Here is a 20,923-nt window from a genome sequence, read left to right on the forward strand (position 1 = left end):
CTCATTCAAGTGACTTTGAGATGGGAGCAGGGATCTGGGTTATTTTAGGGACTACTGTGTTTGCCCTTCATTCTTGAAGAGGACCATGACATCAAAATGATATGATTTGTACTTGACTTTGATTTGAGTAAGAGAGGGCAAGGTCACCAGCCTCACTTTCTTCTCCTGAGCCATTTGAGTCCAGTGACCTGATATTCATCAGGACTACTGGAGATGGCCCAGGATGCAATGGGAGACCTTGGCCTCTTTAGGCTGGGGAGGAGTGGGTCAACATCCAGCCCAAAGGAGATGTGAAGCACCTGGTAGAAACAGGCAATGAGGGTTAATGACCTCGAGGGGAAGAGCTTGAGCCAAGAGTCTTTTGGGATCTGGGTGGCTGTGGGTAGGCAGGGTAGTTAAAGCAAAGGCCTGTGATGTGCTCCCTGAGATACCCACTTCTGCTAGGGCCTCAGGAATCTGCTGAGATCTCAGCATCTGCCTAATCTCTTGGAGGAATGTCTTAAAACCATCAGTTCTTCATACTTAAGTATGAATCGTCTCCATATGAAGAAACCCAAGAGAGGAGATATAATTGTGGAGGCTGGGACACTTGGGGGTGGCTTTGGGTTAATGAATGACCCAGAGTGGGGGAGGAGAGGGCACGAAAGATCGGTTGGACTTTCAATGTTGTTCAAGGCTCTGATGGCATTAAATTCTCATGTGTCTCTGAAAATGGAGCTGTTTCCAGCACACTCAGAATGAATGAAGAGATAATTAAGTTCCTAGTCAAAGTATATAAAGCACATGCTTGTGACTGTGTGATTCTGCCTGCAGCAGACCCAGGCCTCCCCCTACAATAAACATTCATTTGCTATCCAAGATTCCAAGCACTGGTGATAATTCTTATGGTTGATATGGGCTCTCTATCTGAAATCCCTGATCCAGGATCTCATTCCATCTTTGGGCAGAGAAGGGTGCATCAATTGGCTACAGACAGGGAAAGAGGCCCAGGGAAATTCATGGATTTGCCTATGGTCAGGGGGCCGGGATGCACCCAAACTGGATCCCAAGTCTTCTGAGTGCCTCTTTGGCCCGAGATCCCTTTCTTCTCTGAGTTCAAAGACACTTCCTCCCTGTTCCATCATCTGAAGGATGGAGCTCATCTTACAAGCCACAGGACAAGTCTTTCGAGGAGGCTTCTGGGGGTGTTGGGGTTTGGGCTTAAGACCTGATTTGGGACATAGGAAGTTGAAAGGCAACAAGAAGGAGCTGCTTTGGGAGCTGCTGGGGGAGGGAGAATATGGTTTTGGGTCCCCTTGCAGGATGTGGGGATGTGAGTTGCCTAGATGAACCAAACCCTGTCTCCGAGGAGAGATGCAGATCAGTGATATCTGTCTGAGGTATGAGTGGGCAGCCAGCCTCAGGGACAGGGAGATGTTTCCGGATCACAGGGCTGAGCTGGTGGTTTCCCGATGATCTTCCAGAGAGGCCTGAGCAGCAGCCTCCCACCTCATTGCCTTGGCTTCCCAGAGCCCCTTGCTTTTGGAACATGGTGTTGTGAAACTCTCAGCCACCACGTTGTCTCTTGGGAACCTGTGACCTCTGGAGGTCAGCAGTGGAGCCTTGTTCCAGTTGGCCTTGGCTGCCTGAAGGCTTGGGGAAGGAAGGAAAGAGATAGGGAGAAAAGAAGAAAAGCAGGGAGAGAAGGAGAAAAGGAGGCATGGGAGAAAAATCAGAAAAGCCTGGGCAGAGGGTCTGGGGGAGGGGGTGATGGTCTGCCCTAAGCCGGAGGCCTTGGCTGCATCACCCTGGCTGCAGGGTCTGGCAGGGGCTTGCTATTTTCCTGCTGTTTTGGTTTCTGAGACTATGGCGCTGCCTCTGTCTTCCTGTTCCTCTCCAGAAACTTGGCTCTGGGAACCCAGCGTGTTCTTTAGGTTCCCAATGATACTGTCTTTATCTTCTTACACACACACACACACACACACACACACACACACACACACGCACGCACGCACATCAGACAACAAACAAACCAGACCCAGGAAGTCTCTGCCAAGAATTTGTTTTTCTCCATTACAACAAAACAAAATTTCAGGGAACTCAGAAGCTTCCCCCATGGAACCAGAGCCCAGGACCTGGGGGGTCAAGGCAGGACTTGAGAAATGGAAGCTTCTTCATATTTGGAGCTTCATTTCCCACCCCGCCCCCTCTCCCCGTTCCCTCCTCCCTCCCCCGCCTCTACTTCCTGACCAGCCCTCTACCGATCAGCCTGGCATCTTCCCTGAAGTTCAGCCTTATCAGCAATGACTTCATTTTTCCTGGAAACCATCAATACCTGGGCCAGGGATTGGTGACCTTTCTGGAGTCCCCTGCCAGGTCTGACGTGGTGTGTGTGTGTGTGTGTGTGTGTGTGTGTGTTAGGGGCTTCAGAGCCAGGAGAGAACTGGACCTCTTGAGGTGGTCCAGGGCCCAGGGCTGGGGACAGATTTTCACAAATAGATTTGCCAGTTTCTGGTTTAGATGTTGCTATACCTATGTAAATTGAGGATGGAGGAAGACTATTGCTGGGAGTCGTATTACACTTAAAGCTTTATCTCATGAGACCCTCACCTCAACTCTGTGAATTTAAGTTGGTACCACTGACATTATGATTCCCATTTAGCAGATGAGAAGACTGAGGCACTGAGAGGCTAAGTGACTGCCCCTGGTCAGTAAGTGTCAGAAGCAAAACTTGAACTCTGGTCTCTCCTGATTCCAGGACTAACACTTTTCCTACTGTCCAATGGAGGAAGATGACTGATGGAATGCTTTAGCCAAGCCCAAGGGAACTATTGGGAGATCATAGAATTTGAGAACTAGAAAAGACTGTAGCAACCTTTAAACGTAACCCCTAGCCCAAAGTAGGCTTCTAGCCCTTCCTCATGATATGGCCCCCTTGGATAGTCAGTATGCTGAAGTCTATGGACACTGAGGACCCCCCAACCCCCGCCACGCACCATGTTATTAAATGCAGAAAATAAAATACATGGGTTTTCAGAGGAATCAAAGGTCAGTGAAAATAAAGGTAGACATTTCTTTGGACTCAAATTTATGGATACTCTGAAATTTTTTCAAGGACTCTGGGTTAGGAACTCTTTTTTTTAAAGTTAAATTATTTTATTTGTTTTCAGTGTTCGACAGTAACCTCCATATATCTTAGATTCCCCTTCCCTCCTCCTCATTCCCCCTTCCCCACTCTCTCCCTGAGACAGTGTACAGTCTTACATAGGTTCTACATGTTCATTCCTATTAACTACATGTTGCATAGAAGAATTAAAATGAATGGGAGAAACCATGAAACAAAACAAAACACAGTACAAAATAAAATGTTCTGTTTCTATCTGCGATCCAATTCTTTCTTTCTCTGGATGTGGAAGGTGTTTTGCCTTGAGTCCATTGGAAAATTTTTAAGTCCTTGCATTTCAATGAAGTACTAAGTCTACCAGAAAAATTCCTCACACACTGTGGTTGTTGCTATGCACAAAGTTCTCCTGATTCCTCTCCTTTCACTCAACATCAGTTCATATAAGTCTTTCCAGGCTTCTCTGAAGTCATCCTGTTCATTGTTTCTCATAACACAACAGTATTCCATTACATTCATATACCACAACTTGTTCAGCCATTCCCCAACTGATGGGCATCCCCTTGATTTCCAGTTTTTGGCCACCACAAAGAGGCTCCTATAAATGTTTTTGTTCATGTGGGACCCTTTCCCATTGCTATGATCTCTTTGGGATACAGTCTGAGAAGGGGTATTGCTGGGTCAAAGGGTATGCACTTATTTGTAGCCCTTTGGACATAGTTCCAAATTGCTCTCCAGAATGGTTGGATCAGCTCACAGCTCCACAAGCAATGAATTAGTGTTTCAACTCTCCCACATCTTGTCCAACATTTATCTTCTTCCTGTTTTGTCATGTTAGCCAATCTGATAGGTGTGATGTGGTTTCTCAGAGTTGTTTTGATTTGCATCTCTCTAATTGGGTTAGGAACTCTTGTCCCAAAGGGATTGCTTCTGTAACATACTGTTCTTCTATTAGACATATTGTTCCTATCTCTCTATTGGCGTTTAAGGTCATTTATAGGAATAGTAACTCAAAGAGGTCTTTGTTTCTACTGGTTTCCATTCCACTATGGGGGAAGGTGACTGGTGACTCTAACCAAGCCCAGGTGAGAGCAAAGGAATTCTCCTGAGCAGGAGATCTTCCTATCTCTTTAGATATTCTAAGGACCATAGACACAGAGCTGGGAGGCACCTCAGAGGTCCATGGGATCAACCCATTCAATTTCCAGATGAGGAAACTGAGGCCCAGGGAGGGGTAATCACTTGCTTGAGGTCACTCGGGTAGTAAGTAGATGAACCAATATTAGCACCCAGGTATTTCTTCTATAAGTCAAGTCTGCTCTCCACTGTGCCCTCCAATGCTTCTCTCAACAGACAAAAATCTGGAGACTCAGGGAATCTAAGAGACTGGCTTATGCTTGCACAAATAGTAAGCATCCAAGGAGGCATTCTAACCTCTGGGTTTGACTCTTTCTACCATCCATGCAAACCTTGATTAGCCAGAAATGGGTTAAGTGAGGATTCCTCAGAAGAAAATCACCAAAGAAGCTTGGGGAGGATGGATTCAATCACAATTTTATTGAGAGCAGTCAGAAAGCACCCAGCCCCTGTTATTGTTGAACGCGTCTTCTGACTATTTTTGCTTCTAGCATTTGCTGTTTATCCTCCAGACATAGGCTAAGAGCTTTGCCAAAAATTGGATCGCTCACATTTTTGTGGGACTTCAGGGTTACAATGTGCCTTTTCTATGCTACATGGTTTGGTTCTGACCATGGGCCTGTATCAAAGAGTAAAAGTTCCCACGGGCTGCAGGCCCAAGAGAAGAGGTAGGGATATAGTCAAGCCACGTCCTAGCCACTGGGGAGGGGTTTATGAAGGGTCCCTGAGTCAGCTTCCCATGCAGTCCTTTTTTGGAGGACTGTGCTTGAGTCTTGCAGATGGGCCTCTGGAAGAAATCGGTGACAAGCCCAGATTGGAAGATTATTTGGGGGTCTAGGAGACACAGAAGAGGCAGTGCCAGAAATGAGGCAGGGTATAGTTGTGAAATTCTGAGTTTTCTTATACCTGGTTTTCAAGGACCAGGAAACCAGATCAACCTGCTTCACAACTGGTCCTCTCTTGAGACTTCCAGACCAGAGAGAAAAAATAATGGTGTCCACAGCATGATGGTTTGGAGGATTGGAGATTCCATCAGTGTAGGGAACTCCAATAGGGAAACAACCTCCTCAGGTAAGAACATATTCCACTCCTTCCTTGGTGTTCCTTGATCACAACTCCTTCATCCTTATATTTCAATTGTTCTGAAATCCGAGAACATTTCAAATCAATGCCAGGGAATAATGGAAGTTGCTAGGAAAAGAAGGGGAGGGAAAGGCAACATTCTCATCGATCTTGCATGGATCATGGGAGCTGAGCCCATATTGGTGGAAAATTGAGCGAGTATCAGAGAGTTGTGAAATCCTTGACTGGAGAAGAGAGTGAACGCCTGAAACGGAGGTGTCAGTAAGTCTTGGAAGAATTGGAGATGACTTAAAGCAATTTGGATCCAACACACTCCTTTCACAAACGAGGAAACAGACCTGGAGGGTGTTTAGTGACTTTTGCAAGGAAGCATGGACTAGAAGTGACAGAACTCGGATTGGAACCCAGCTCCTCTGCCTCTGAAGTGAATTCTACAGCTCTTGGTAGGTCTTGGGAGGTTCTAATCCTCAGGATTAGAGGAACTCTAGTCTCATTTTAGGACTATTTCCCATCACAGGCTGGCCCTAGTAAATTAAATCTCCTCCCTTCTGGAGAAGTCCCTGTCGCAGAGGGAACAATGAGCTGGAACATTTGACTATCATCATGTGTTTCACAAACATTGTGTCAGCAGGGTATTTGGCCACCCTCCTGTAGGCATCTGGTGTGGCTCTCTAAAACAGTGGGCATTTGGTGTTTAGTGACTTGCCTGAGGTAGGTGGAAGCGTCCCTCTTTACAGGAATGACTAATGAGGCACAGAGGAGTAAGTCAGCTGGTTCTGAGGATGTGTCCAGATCAGGCAAAGCAAGTATTGGGAGCCACAGTCCCTGAGTTGCTACTCAGATGCTTGGTATGATTTTCATCCAGGAAATCTTGACTGGCCAACAGGTAAGCTTCCTGAGGGCAGAAGCTTTGCCTTTGTGTCTCTGGCATCTAGCACGGTTACTGATATGTAGGAGGTCTCAAATGACATTTCTTGAATCACATTTAATTGGTTGATTGTAGGCTATTTGGTATAGAGAGATAAGGTTAGATAAAGTTTCCTGAAATATGGCAACCCCCAGGATGAGATGAGGAGATTCTTAATCCTGGGATGTCAAATCCCACTGACAGTTTTTTGTTTTTTAAGGCCTTGATGTTGGCTGCTGCTGGGTCATACTGTACATAAGTGGGGCCAGGTGGAAAGGGACAAAGAAGGGCATACTGAAGAAGCCATCAAACAGCCCTCCATGTATGTGCCAAAGGTTGGAATGCTTCTCTGTTGGCCATGGTCAGCAGCTCGGGCAGAGGGGCAAACATTGCCCAGCCCATTATGGCTTCTTCCAGAGAGGGCATGGACAGGGTGTTGGGGCACCTGAGATCAGATAAGCAGCCCCTAGTGCCCCTCCCTCCACTGCTGGCCACAAGCAGGGGTCTAGTTCTGAACTCCCGTGACTTTCTGTATCCAGGCTTGGTTCTCATGGATGTTGGAATACACGCCATATCTGTCTTTCTTTCCACAGCCATCTCCCCAGGACACGGTGCCCACCAAGTACCAGTGGGTTTGCCCCTCATTGAGGGTCACCATAGGGCCTCCAGAATCCCCACCACAAGCATCTTTCCCTCCTAAGGAAGGAAAAGAGATCAGAGCCATGAAGGTGCTTCTGCCTATAGACTTTCTGCCTATATAATGTTCCCCAAAATGTTAACCAGCCCCTAAACCCCTCAAACCCTCCACATCAGAGCCTCTGAGACACAATTTCAGGCAGTCAGGTGAGGGAATGACACCCTCCTTTAAATCACAGATCCGGGATGGACCCTAAAAATCATCTAGTCCAGTTCTCTCATTTTAGAGAATAGGACTGAGCCTCAGAGAAGGACAGCATTCAAGGCCATTTGACCACCTTGCCAGAATTGAGGCTAGAAAGAGAGAGAGAAAGAGAGACAGGGAGAGATAGAGACAGAGAGAGATAGAGATAGAGACAGATAGAGAGAAACAGAGACAGACAGAGACAGATAGACACACATAGAGACAGAGAGATAGAGAGAGACAGAGACAGAGAGACACACAGAGACAGAGAGAGAAACAGAAACAGAGACAGACAGAGACAGAGAGACACACATAGAGACAGAGAGAGACAGAGAGACAGAGGGAGATACAGAGACACACAGAGGAAGAAAGAGATAGACACACACATAGAGACAGAGACACAGAGAGAGGCAGAGAGACACAGAGAGAGATAGAGACACACATACAGAGAGAGAGAGACAGGGAGAGAGAGACAGACAGAGACAGATGGAGGCAGAGAGAGATAGACACACAGAGAAAGAGACAGAGAGAGAGAGACAGGGAGAGAGAGACAGACAGAGACAGATGGAGGCAGAGAGAGATAGACACACAGAGAAAGAGAGAGAGAGAGAGAGAGAGAGAGAGAGAGAGAGAGAGAGAGAGAGAGAGAGAGAGAGAGAGAGGGAGGGAGGGAGGGAAGGAGGGAGGGAGGGGAGGGGAGGAAGAAGAAGCACCCCCCTTTTTAAAATAAATATGCAGATAAACTGAGATTCAAGGAATCAAGTGAGTTGCCCAAGTTCATAAAGGTGGAAAAACATTAAAGGCAGGGTTTGAACCATGGTCTTTTCATGCCATAGGCTGTATTCTCTCCTTTGACCCACACTCCCCTCTACTTTCCTTACCCAGAAGTCTGCTCCTTGCTTTTCCTTTTCATCATCCCCCCAAACACATCTCTATTGAACTTTTTTCATCACTATCACTAGCACTGAATAGCACTTTACAATTACTGTCTGATTTTTTCCTGATACCAACCTGAGGAAGTATATGCTACTATTATTGCCCCCATTTTACAGATGAGGAAACTGAGAGGCTAGTGACTTGCCCAGAGACACAGAGCTAGCAAATGTCAGAGGCTGGATTTGGGATTTGAACTCAGATCTTCCTGACTCCAGACTCAGCACTCCAACCACTGTGCCATCTAGCTGCAACAAAGCTTGCCTACCACTGTGCCAACATGATTGCCTTTGAGCCTCCCAGTAACAGTAAGAATGTTATTATGATCCCCATTTTATGGATAGTCACTTACAGGCTGAGAGAAGTCCCAAAAGTAGTGATTGATGGAGGTGGGATTCAAACCCAGCTCTCCCTAATTTCAAGTATAATACTCTCCAGGAAAAGTAGACTGCCCCTTTCCCTGCCTCTCCTTTACAAATCAGATCTGCTCCCTTGTACCATGCCCTGGTCACCCATGAACCCTACTCTAGGCACAGTCTCTCCCAATGACTCCAGGATCCTCCTGGTCTCTGTTCTCCTCACCTTAGAGCCTCAAGACCTAGGAAGGGTTCAGACCTCATCCTCTCAATATCTTGGCCAGATTAGGCTTGGGATGAACTCACCGTCACTTTCTCCGGCGCAAATCATGTCACTGGTGACTTTCAGATTAATTTTAGCATATGCTTCCTGGCAGGCTTCCTGGCTGACTATGGGCACTTCAATCTAGAACAAGAAGCATTGTTGTTAAATGAGGTCTTTCCCCAGTCTGGAGAGTTCGAGGCTGCATGACCGCTGGACGTTTAAGGGATTCTTGTTCTGGATGGCGTAGACTGTGAGGTGCCTGCTAGGACCCTGAGTTCGAATGCTTCCTTTGCTGCAACTGGCTCATGGGGGTGGCGGGGGTGGGGGGGAGAAGAATGCCACATAATGGGTGCACACGTCGGCTGTTAATTGATTGACTCGTGACCAGATGAGCCATGGCTTCCACTAGGGGAAGGGAGAAGGAGTCTCCATGGAGGGGCTTTGAGAAATGGTCACAAATAAATGACTGGAAAGTTTGCTGCTAAACTGCAATGTTTCAGAAATGCTGAATTAATAGCAAAGTGTGTGTGTGTGTGTGTGTGTGTGCGTGCGTGTGTGTGTACGTGTGTATGTGTGTGTATGTGTGTATGTATGCGTGTGTATGTGTGTATGTGTGTGTGTGTATGTGTGTGTGTGTTTGTATGTATCTGCCAGTGCAGGGTCACAGACTCTCAGATAAAAGGGGATCTTGGCAGCATCCAGTCTAATATGTGTCTGGACAGGACTCCCCTTTACATCATTGCTGACTAGTGGTCATCCAGCCTCCCCACAAAGACCTCCAATGTCAGTGAACTCAGTATCTCCCTATTAAGACCTCTTATCTCTTTGGTAAAGGGAACTTGTGGATAGAGGAAATGCCCTTTCTCAATGCGGATCAGTATCTTCATCTTCAGTGTAACTTCTGTCTTGGAGAGGTACTTCTGGGACTATCAACTTCAGGGTCACACAAGCAGGATGAGTCAGAAGTGAGATTTGAACCCAGGTCTTCTTGACTTCCACGACCACACCACAATACCTCTTTACTCTTTGGGATAAGTCTAATTATCAAGACTTTCTTCTACACCCCTCGACATCAAAGCTAAATTTGGTTATCTAAAATGCTGATCCATTGCTTCTAGTTCTACCCTCTGGATTCAAGAGGGACAAATTGAATTCTTCTTCCACATTCCTGACCTTTAAGTATTTGTAAACAACTATCAAGGGGCTGCTAAGGAGTGTGGTGGATATACTACTGGCCCTGGAGTCAGGAAGGCCTGAGTTCAAATCCAGCCTTAGACACTTGCTAGTTTTGTGACCCTGGGCAAGTCACTTAGCCTTATTTGCCTTGGTTATCTGTAAAACGAGCTGGGGAAGGAAATGGCAAACCACTCCAGTATCTTTGCCAAGAAAACCCTAAATGGAGTCATGAAGAGTCAGATACTTCAGTCAATACTTAAAGAAAATAATTCGGGCAATTCCCTTGAAAGTGAAATGCTGAAGCTGAACTACTTTGGTCACATAGAGAGAAGGTGGGACTCATTGAAAAAGACTCTGATGTTGGTAAAGATTGAAGGCAAAAGGAAAAGGGGATGGCAGAGGATGAGTTGGGTAGATAGTGTCATGCTTATGCTTACTCCACCATCTTGGCTCCTGGGTGTCATGGAAACAATAAACCTGAACTTGGACAGATTTGGAGAGACAGTGAAGAAGAAAAGGGCCTGGCATGCCATGGTCCATGGGCTCATGAAGAGTTGAACATGAATGAGTGGTTGAGAAACAGACAACTTATATATCTCCTTTGTCTTCTCTTCTCAAGGCTACCCTCCTGTGCTTCCTTCCATTGGTCACTTTACTCATTTCATGGCCTCTTTAAGGCCAATGAGTTAAGTCATGGCTATAAGGAATGGGGTCCCTGAGGGTTCTCCAAGGACCCTGCTGGCCTTTTACTTGGCTTGCCATACACAGGGGACATGTATTTTTTTTTACTGATGGGCAAGGCTAATAGCTAGAGAACTCATCCCCTTGCTGCCTGGAGGATTTTCCCAAGTCACCAGAGACAAGGATGTCCCTTGAGGGTTCATGTTGAATAAGGCTCAATGTTCCAATGGGCTTTGGAGTTGAATCCAATGGGAAGCAAGGTCATATATCCCATGGTTCCTTTTCCTCCAAGTCTTTGTGTTCTGCTTCCTCATTCCTTTCCCCCTCCTCTCCTTAGAAAAACTCCAATGCATGAATGTTTGCTATCACACAGATTTCCTTCTGAACATGGGAGAATTTGGAGATCACCTCCATCAGAGACTCTGGGATTCTATTCCGGATCTGCTTTCCCCAGCCACTCACGAGAACCATGGTACCTGGAAGTGGGAGAAGAAGATGGTGTGAACATGGAAACTCTTGACTCTCATTCCACTCCTGTGAGGGATGGACAAATTCCCTTCCTGAAGGAAAAAGCATCACAGAATAATTGGAAGAAGGTCTCTAGTGGAGTTCCCCAGAGATCAGTGAGTGATTGGCCTCATGGTATTGAACATTATTTAAATTTATGACTTGGATGAAGTCACTGTTTATCAAGTCTGCAAGTGACATAGAGCTGGGAAGGAGTGCTTACACTGAGTGATAAGGTTAGATTTACAAACATCTTGACAGCCTAGAATCCTGGAAAGAATGGAATAAGATAACATTTATTTGAGATCGATATATAACCATAGGTCCATAGACTTAGAACTGAACCGACAGTTATTTTACAAAAGAGACTCAGAGAAGCTGACTTGCTCCACACCACAGAAGTAGGAAGGGGCAAATCTTGGAGTTAAACTCAGGGTCATTGATCTCAAACACAGTCTATTGGCTCATGTGGACTCCATATGCCACCTTATAAAAACCACCTTTGTGGTATAGCATGAGGGAGGCTTGGCCAGATAGCATTTCATTCAAAAAGGGTTGGGGAATTTTAGGAACCCAGAGCTCAATACACATCATCAGTGTGGCCACAAAAACTCGAGTGACTGGAAACTGCATTAAGGGAGAGACAATCACCGGGGAGGAGGAGGAGGTCAGAGAAAGGTCTCTGTGATCTGCTCTGGTCAGAGTACTCCGGAGCATTGTTTCCAGCCTGGAGTGCCACATTTTAGGAAGGCATGTGGGCAAGGTATAGATTATATAGACAGCATGATGAGGATGGCAGTAGACCTTGAGAACACACCATAGGAGACTAAGTTGTATCCTCATCATATAATAGTCATCATTGAATTTATACAGTGCTTTAAAAATACAAAGCATTTCATAGAAATTATGTTATTGGACTTTCTTGCCATTCACCATTAAATGATGGCCCAAAGGGTTTGGAAGGTGCCTTGGATAAGCAAACAGTGAGGTTCCAGAGGAAAGGGAGGAAATTTCTCTACTCTCAAATCTTGCCCCACCTAGTGAGCATTTGATACACGAGGCATTTCTTCTTTAACATTCTGGATCAGCAGTGTCACTGGTGGCAAGATCTCGTAGCATGAGACCTGATGAGATCTTGAAAAGCCATTCAGTATTGTATGTCTCTATGAAACCGGACATCCTTGGAGAGGAGGGACTTGTCAGTGCTCTATCCATTTAATTCGATAAACATTTACTATGTGCCTATTATGTGCCAGGCACTGTGGTAAGTGCTGGGCATAAAAAAAAAGACAGACAGCCATTCCCTCAAGGATCTTACGGTCTAATAATCTATCTACTCATAGGATCCATTGTCTTCCACTGACTCCCAGAACCTGGAATTATGGCAGTGTCTGAGGTAAGGAGGGGCATCTAGTTTGAACAAGAGCCCCCTCCACATTATCTCTACCAATGACATGACCCAGTTCGTGTTTGAGGTCCTCCAGGAAGGGGGAATCCAACACCTTGGAGGTCAGCCTGGGCCACTTTGAACTTTTTCCAACATCCAGCCTGAATCTCTCTCTTTTCCCCCTCCTCCCTTCTTTGTTTGTGGTTCTGCCCTCTAGAGCCAAGCAGCACAAGGCTGACCCCGCTTCCAAAGGACAATCGTCTAAGACCTTGAGGGCAGTTCTCATGCTTTGCTTCCCTCTGCATTGTCTCTTTTGGCTAAACCTCCCCAGTGAGACTCTACCAGCTCCGTTCCTGCCCCATTCCAGTGATTCTTTCTCTATCCTGTGTCTGTGAAGATGATTTAAAAATCAAAATACAGAATTTTCCATTTTTTTCCATATTAAATTTTGTCTCATTAGATTCAAGCCATTGTCAGACTGTCAAGATCTTCTTGGATCCCGGCACCATCAGTCCACTTGTTAGCTGTTCTCATCTTTGTACTATCTGGAAATTTGACAAGAATGCCTTCCTCTTTTCATTTAAGCCATGAATAGAAAAATGAACCACACCCAACCAAAGACAGATACCCTTGACAAAGTGTTTTAACCTGCATTCAGGGAGCTTAATTTTTTTTTTTTTGGATAATTGCATTTCAAAATAATTGGTTTCCTTTCAAATCTTTTAATTTTTTGTGTGTATTTAACATTATTCTGAGAAATGATCCATCAGTTTCCCTAGACTATCAAAGATGCAGAAAAAGGGAGGAATTCCTTCCCAAGAGGGGCTGGAATTGACCCACTGGTGACCCTCATTTGGAAGGGTCATTCAAGCAGTTTTTAATACATCTGTGGCATCATCCAGCCCATACCCCTGATCCCCACTTTCATCTTGTCAGCAAGGAAAATCATTAGAGCACTCGTGCAGGACTTTGCTAAAATGCAGAGATCCGAGGTCTGCAGCAAAGCCTTGATCTGCCAAGATTCTAGCTCTTCTGTTCTTTTCATCCCATCATGACCAAAGGCTTTCATAGAAGATTTTGGGCATTCATTTCAACATCTCTGGGTGAAATGAAGGCGATGAGGAATTTGGGGGTAAACTGTGCCAAGGCCCTCCCTGTAACCCAGTCCTGGGTCAGTAGAGGGAGTCATTGGGGTCTGCCAGAGGGAGCCTGATGATGCTTTAGGGCAGGAGGAGCCTCAGACCCATTACTTCTAGGTACAGTAGAGTAGAAGCCTCTTTCAAAGATGGAGAACACCAGGGTGATGAAATGGGGAAATCCCCCCAGTGAGTACCTTGCTGCGGGGGCCCCTCTGGGAGGCAGATGGGCATCACATAGTCATTCAACACTGGCTCTCCCAACAGCTCAATTAGAGCAAGGTCATTCTCGAATGTGGCTGCCTTGTAAGATGGATGGAGGATTATACTCTTTGCCTGGAGCTGCTGCTCTGTGTCATCTCTTCTCTGTGTCCTATGCTTGCCTAGGTGGAAAGAAGGAAAGAGAGGGAGGTAAAACATTCATCTGGAGAAGGTCTTTTTTCCCTGAGGATTGATGTAACTTCTGTATGATGTTGTCATGTCGCCTGCCTCCAGAGACCTGTCATTGCTGAGAAACGTGGAGGACATGGGGTCAGGAGATGGAATGGGGTTTGATCAGTTGCTGGTAGGTTTCTATCTTTTTCTTTAAGGGTGCCAGACACAGAAGGAATAAGCCATCAGCCCAAGATAAAAAAGTTGGATTAGCTGTAAGAGTAGGTGGAGCATGTCATTGCCTACACTTGGGTGGGGGCTGTACTAAGAAGGCATCTTCCACCTCACAACAGATTTCTCCTACTGACTTCCTGATGTCTGAAATGCTACCATTAATATTTGGTTGTATAATCTTTACTCTCTGTTAAAGTAAAAAATTATAGGTTCATAGTATTTAGAGTTGGAAGAGACTTTACCTGAAAGTAGAAATTCCAGGTTCATAAGATTGAAGGCTGGAAGAGAGCTCAACGACATGAAGTTTTACACAATAGATGTACATTTCTTGAAGACAAGAGCTGTTTATATGAGGCTTTGTCTCCCCAGCACCCAGAACAGGTACCTTAGAAATACTCATTGACTGACTTAGTGCAATTCTCTCACTCTATAGATGAGGAAACTGTGCCCAAGAGAGAAGCAACTTGCCAACGGGAGTAAAAAACCCGACTTCTCTGACCTATAACTCCTTCCACCATTATTTGGGAATTCTTGAAGGAAGGGTAATTCATGCTTTAAGCTTTCTCAGTTTCTTTTCTAGGCCATTTGTCATGTCCTGTTCACATCGACACACCCCATTTTATTACACTTTACAGAGATTGCATTTCTTATCAGTTGAAGGTGGGTGGCAACCCTCTGCCATTTCCCCAACAGCACAAGCTTACTTTGCGTCTCTGTGTTGCATTTTGGTGATTCTCACCATATTTCAGACTTTTTCATTATTATTATCTGCTCTGGTGATCTGTGATCCACCATCTCTGATGTCACTATTGGAATTGTCTTGGGGGCAAATTGCCTCCATATAAGAAGATGAATTGATAAATATTGTGTGTGTTCTGTCTGATCCACTAACTGACCACTCCCCATCTCCTTCCCTCTCCTCAAGCCTCCCGGTATGCCTGAGACATAACAATATTGAAATTAGGCCAGTTAATAACTTTACAATAGCCTCTAAGTGACCTAGTGAAAGGAGAAGTCAATTATTGTGGCAAATTTCATTGTTGTCCTATTTTAAGAAATGCCACAGTCACTGCGACCTTCAGCAACCACCACCTGATCAGCCCTCGACAGCGAGGCAGGACTCTCCACCAGCAAAAGAGATGGTGATTCACTGAAGCTCAGTTGATGGTTAGTATTTTTTAGCAATTAAGTATTTTTAAATTAAGGTATGTAATTAGGTATTTCTGAAATGTAATACCTCTGCACACTTGATAGACTACAATACAGTGTAAACGTAGCTTTTATGTGCATTGGGAAGCCCAACAGTTCATGTGAATTGCTTTGTCGGAAGATTCTCTTCATGGTGGTGGTCTGGAACCAAACCTGAACTATCTCCAAGATAGGCCTGCACTTCAAGGCCCTGTCTTGGGTCCTCTTCCCTCTCTCAGAAAACATCATCAACTCCTGGGAGCTCAATGACCGTCTGAGATTTGGGGCTGGAAGAGACCCGAGAATCACCTGAGAAACTCCCCAGTCTAACTCACTCGCTTTCCCCGTGAGGATAATGAGGGCCAGAGATTATGTGACTTCTCCAGTGTCACATGGGTATAAAGTAGCAAAGGTTATACTTGAACCCAGATTGTCTGATTCTGAAGTCGATGTTTCCCCACCGTGTCCTCAATTATAGATTTTTCCTTCCACAATTAGGCCATAGGGACCACATTCTATATAGGACGGGCTGGGTGTACAGGAGTCACTCAATACACTCTATGTTTTCACATGATCTCATTCGGTCTCGTAATCACCTTATGAAGCTGATAGAGATAGTGATTAATAATATAAACATAATAATCTAATAAATACATAATTGTCATGGTAAGAATTATTTGTGATTGATTTCATCAGTGGCCGGTCATGTCTGGCCACCATCTGCAGCCAGCTGTATTTCACTCACCCAGGATAACCTTGAATTCAGACAGAGGAAGGTATTGGTAGCTGCTTAAAGGGGACTTGTCGGATTCTGGGTGCACGTGCAGGCAGTGAGCAGCAGTCACAATCCACCTGTTTCCTAGAAGACAAAAGGATTCAGTGAGTGCAGAGGACTTGGTGTGCTGAGGGCTCCTGGGGGATGGAGGGCTTTTGCCAGAACATCTACTTAATCTGGGTTTACTTCTCACAGACTCACCTTGGGGAACCTGACCATCCCCCCAGGGCAGACACTGAGCAGTCCCAGAGTGCAGGACGTCCCCTGGGGAAGAACCATCCCAACACCACCCTCCTCCCTCCAGCTGTGGGCCTCCATGGACTCCATGGGAAAGCCAGCCTCCATGCCAGAGGCATTCAGAGCTTTTAGGCACTTTTTGGTGGAGAAGTACGCTTGACCTCAGGAAGCCCTGATGTCCCCACAAGCGGCAATGAGGGAGAACCTCGAGCAGGCCACAGTTCCAATTGACCTCAGTTTCCTCTTCTATAAACAGGCCTGAAAATGAGCAGAGTGCCTAGCCCAAGTGCTCTGCAGACTTGAAAGTGCTAAATGTTGTCTGCTATTACCATTGCTTTCTGAACCTTGTACACTTCTCATGAGTCTGAGCCTCACTACGCTACTGGCCCAATCTGCCCCACAGGATCAACCTCCCACTCTGATCCCCTGCCCCTCTGGCCCCATGAAGTCCCAGGCCTGGCTGACCAGCCCTGTCCTCAGAGCCCCTTGGAGACTAGAAGCCTTATTGTTCATCTGCCACCCTCTACTACTGCTTGACCCCTGCAACTTTCTTCTCCTTTCCTTGTACAAAGCAATCATCTTTAGCACAGAATCAAACTACCCCCAATCCCCACCTCTTTCAGGACCTAGCCCCAGCCCAACTTTTCCACTATATTAATATGACTCCCTTTCCTGCACTCTTTGATTCAGCCAAACCTGTCTTCTCTCTGTCCCTCACTCATGATACTCCCATCTCCCATCCCCAAGCCTTTACATTGGCAGTGCCTGATTCCTGGAGTGCACTCACTCCTCACCACTGCCTCCCGAAATCTCTTCCTTCTGCATGAAGCCTGTCCTGATCCTCTCAGTTGTTAACATTCTTCCTTCCACACTGTTGTGGATTTATTCTCTTTACATTCATTCTGTATCTATTGATAAATGTACTCATTTTCTCTGATGGAGTGTGAGCTTACTAAGAGCAGGAACTATTCCATTCTCTGTATTTGTCTTCTCAACACCCTGTACACAATAGGAGCTTAATAATAGGGTATTGATTAATGAGATACATCATGATGGCCACTTTCCTTCTCCTTGGGTGGCTTGGCTCTCACTTCCATTCTACTGAAGAATGTCCTGGTTCCAATGTCCAAGCCTCAGACTTGGCAATGAGCATCCAAAAGAGGGGCATTGGGAGAGTGTTCCCAGTTATACCCAAACAAAGCAGCTTGGTGCATGCAGCATAGAGGGCTACAGAAGATTCTGCTAGGTGAAGCCCCTCCTGGTCAGGCACCTCCCCAGCTTGGTTGTGTCTGGGCGGGGGGAGATGGAGGACCTGGCCAATGGGGAACTGCAGCAGGAAGCGGGTCAGATCATTCTGACCCACACTCCCTGACCCAGGGGGACAGCCTGGATAAACACAAACGTAGCTATAGTCTGCGTTTCTTACTGAGGGAAACGATCAGCGAGTTTGGGGGAGTTCATTAGCCTATGGGTACTCCTTCACTGGTACAGAACTACCTGAATCCTCTCCTGGACTGCCCCAATCTGACCTGCCTGGCTCAGCATCTAATCATGCCAAAGCTGACAGGGCTTTTTTCTTTCCTTCATGCTCAAATATCTACTATGTGCCAGGCACCATGCTAAGCTCTTCACAAAAATGATCTCACTTGGTTCTCAAAAACCCAGCTGAGAGAACTGAGGCAAATAGAGGTTAAGTGACTTGGAGGCTAGATTTTAACTTCCTCACTCCATGCCCACTGCTCTTAGCTGCAAACACACGGGAAAGAGTCTAGAGGCACAACTAGGGTGGTGCGGGCAAGACATCTGACTGGGGGCACAACAAAGAGAGGAGTTACAAGAACCATGCGTTAGGAAGTGATAGCCCTTGTGATAGTCTGGAAAAACTTGAATGGGGGCATCTTAGCCTTCCTGTGTGGCTCCAGACTCTATGCTAGGTCTGGGTGTTCAGTGGGGAACCACTGCACCATATCTATCAACACCTCTGGGAGAGTCACAAGCCACCTTGTCAGGATACAATGTGAGCCCCAGTGGGGAGTCCTACACATGCTGCTAGATGAGGGGGTGGAGAGGGAATGGACTGTCCATGGGAACACTGTGAAGCCAGGAGAGGACAGCTGTCACTTGGGTGGATGGTCCCAGAGCTCCTCCATTTATTAGAGACAAGACATATCTGCATGTCCTAAGCCAGGCCTGGTAGCCCTGTGAGTGGGTAGGGACAGTGATACTACATAGCTAATGGGATTAGGTTTCAGGGCCTCATGATCTTCCCAACAAAGCTCTCCCCTACACAATCTGACCGTTATCTCTTGTGCAAATTCACATCTCCTCTGGATGGCTCCATGCATTAATTTCTCAGGCTAATTTGGCAACTCTGGGGCTTAAAATATATTGATTGACTGAAGTCCTAGGGCTCATCAAGGCAGGTAAGGAGTCCAGATGTATGCAATGCTGCCTGGGATCCAGAAGGTGGGTGTGACATATTTGTATGCTCCAAACTTATCATATGAGATTGGAGATATAGGGGAAAGAGAATTGGATCTGGTGCCAGGGCTTTGTCACAGGCAACCTTGAGACCAGTCATGCAGCCTTTATGGACCTCAGTGTTTTAATCTACAGAATGGGCTGGATGACTTCCATGGTCCTACGTAGTTTGCTCTTTATGATCTCATTATCCTATTTCTGAATCATCTCTGCTGCTAAATGACTACTTCAGGGAGATAAGCATCATGGGATTCAGTATTGAGAGATTGTCTAGTTCAACTCCCTCATTTTATGACCGAAAAAGCTAAGTCACAGAGCCATTAGGTGACTACCCAGCAAGGATCTGAGTGAGGGTTTGGGACTTGGGCCTTCCTGATTCCAAGTCCAACGAGTTGCTGCCTCTTGACGGTAAGGAACTTATAACTCAAAATTCAGCAGGCTTTCTCTTACCTCAGTTTTTATTTTTTGCCATTTTCTCTTGGAACCCTTTTCCACTCCTACTCCACCGCACTCCCAGGGCCAGCTGCCCCACGCCCCGAGGGGTTTGCTGAGGAACCCCACTCACCTGACTAGGTGAGGTCTCAGGCCTCACCTGGCCAGCCATTGTAGGCAGGCTCCCGACCAGCTTCACTTTCCTCTCCATTCCTGGCCATCTTCTCACCAGCTGCCTCACTCCCTCTCCTCTCCCTCCAGTTTGGGAATGAGGGTCAGGTCAGAGTAGTCACTGCCCCTTGGATCTGCTCCCCAGTAGCTCACCCCACCCCCATCCCTGTGACTCCTTCCTCAGGCATCATTCTCCTGTGATCTTGTCATTAGAATGTAAGCCTCTTCAGGGTAGGGAGGGCCTTTATTTGCCACTTTTGTGTTCAAGCAGGGGCTGACTTAGATGGCAGACTCATTCAGGTCATTAAATGGGAACATGATTTGGAGATGTCTCCTGTATGCCTCAGGAGCTCTGTGGCTGGCAAGATATGGGTGGTAGGTGTGAGGCCGCCAAATCCTGGCCCATTGCCTCCTGTGGAAATGTATCCCAGTACCAAGAGCCCAGGAGAGCCTGCTTTCTTAATAATCTCTGCAGTCCAAAGCTGCTACTCTCCCTTCTCCTTCCTCATCCTCCCCATCCTTCTCATTTAGACCCAGGATGCCATTCATGTAGATGCCCTGCTGATTGGCCACTCTGACCCTCCAAGCTGGGGCTCTGATTGTGTGGGGTGTGTGGGCCCCTTGGGAAGCCTGGCAAAGTCTGTGGACTCCTTCTCAGAATCAGGTTTTTTAATAATTGAAGGAGATATTAAATTCGGGTTAAAGGTTAGTACAAATCAAGATAACATTTTTAAGTTCATGGGTCACACTCCCTGATCCTCATTCCTCGAATCCCCCTCCCTCCAACACCTTTGTACTCAGGTGTGGGATGGTGACCAAAGGATCCTCCCCTTGATCCAATTTAATTCTATTGGATTTCAGCCAAGGTTAGGAGCCCGGGCTGCTGAGGAGGTCAGACTAAGAGAGCCCCACAGTCTGGCTTCCCCTCTGCTGCCCATTGTCTGCCTAACACTCAGGTCTGACCATGTCATCACTCCAGGGGCTCCTTTCACCTGCAGGATCCGAGCTCAGATCCTCTGTTTGGCCTTTAAAGCCCTGGATATCTCAGCCCTCTCCTGCCCTCCTGGCTTCTCTGGCCTTCCTTCCCTCTTGGGCTGCTCTATCCAGGGCCTCAGCCTTCTCTCCTAGCTGTCTTCTGAGCAGGACACCTGTCTTCTGCCTCTGGTGGAGAGTCTCAGCCCAAATTCCATTTTTTGGCAAAAAGTCTTCTCTGGGTCTTAATACTAGTGCCTTCCCTGAGATGCTGCACCCTATTTATCCTGCATACGTCTTGCTTGCATGGTTTCTCTCCCATTGGAGGCAGCTGGTGGGGCAGTGGATGGAACCCTGGACCTGGAGTTAGGGAGACCCAAATTAAAATCTGGTCTCAGACACTTACTAGCTGTGTGACCCTGAACTCTTTGCCTCAGTTTCTTTATACAATAGGGATAATAAAAGCACCTACCTCCCAAGGTAACTGTAAGGAGGATTAGATAATCATTGTAA

General features: G+C 46.4%; 1 protein-coding gene across 2 annotated transcripts in view; it reads right to left on the reverse strand.

Annotated features, from left to right (window-relative positions):
• Positions 1-4,628: 4,628 nt before the first annotated feature.
• The window catches only part of MASP1 (MBL associated serine protease 1), a 93,908-nt gene continuing 77,613 nt past the window's right edge, over positions 4,629-20,923 (reverse strand). For both annotated transcript variants that reach the window (XM_072618820.1, XM_072618819.1), the window contains 5 exons: positions 16,088-16,201; positions 13,746-13,931; positions 10,927-10,994; positions 8,703-8,802; positions 4,629-6,923 (listed from right to left, as the gene is read on the reverse strand). In XM_072618820.1, coding sequence (XP_072474921.1) covers positions 6,733-6,923; positions 8,703-8,802; positions 10,927-10,994; positions 13,746-13,931; positions 16,088-16,201 — 659 coding nt within the window. In that variant the 3' untranslated portion in view covers positions 4,629-6,732. The remainder of the gene's footprint in view (positions 6,924-8,702; positions 8,803-10,926; positions 10,995-13,745; positions 13,932-16,087; positions 16,202-20,923) is intronic.

Source organism: Notamacropus eugenii, chromosome 6 (genome assembly GCF_028372415.1).
Source record: "Notamacropus eugenii isolate mMacEug1 chromosome 6, mMacEug1.pri_v2, whole genome shotgun sequence".
In the NCBI taxonomy this organism is placed as follows: Eukaryota; Metazoa; Chordata; class Mammalia; order Diprotodontia; family Macropodidae; genus Notamacropus; species Notamacropus eugenii.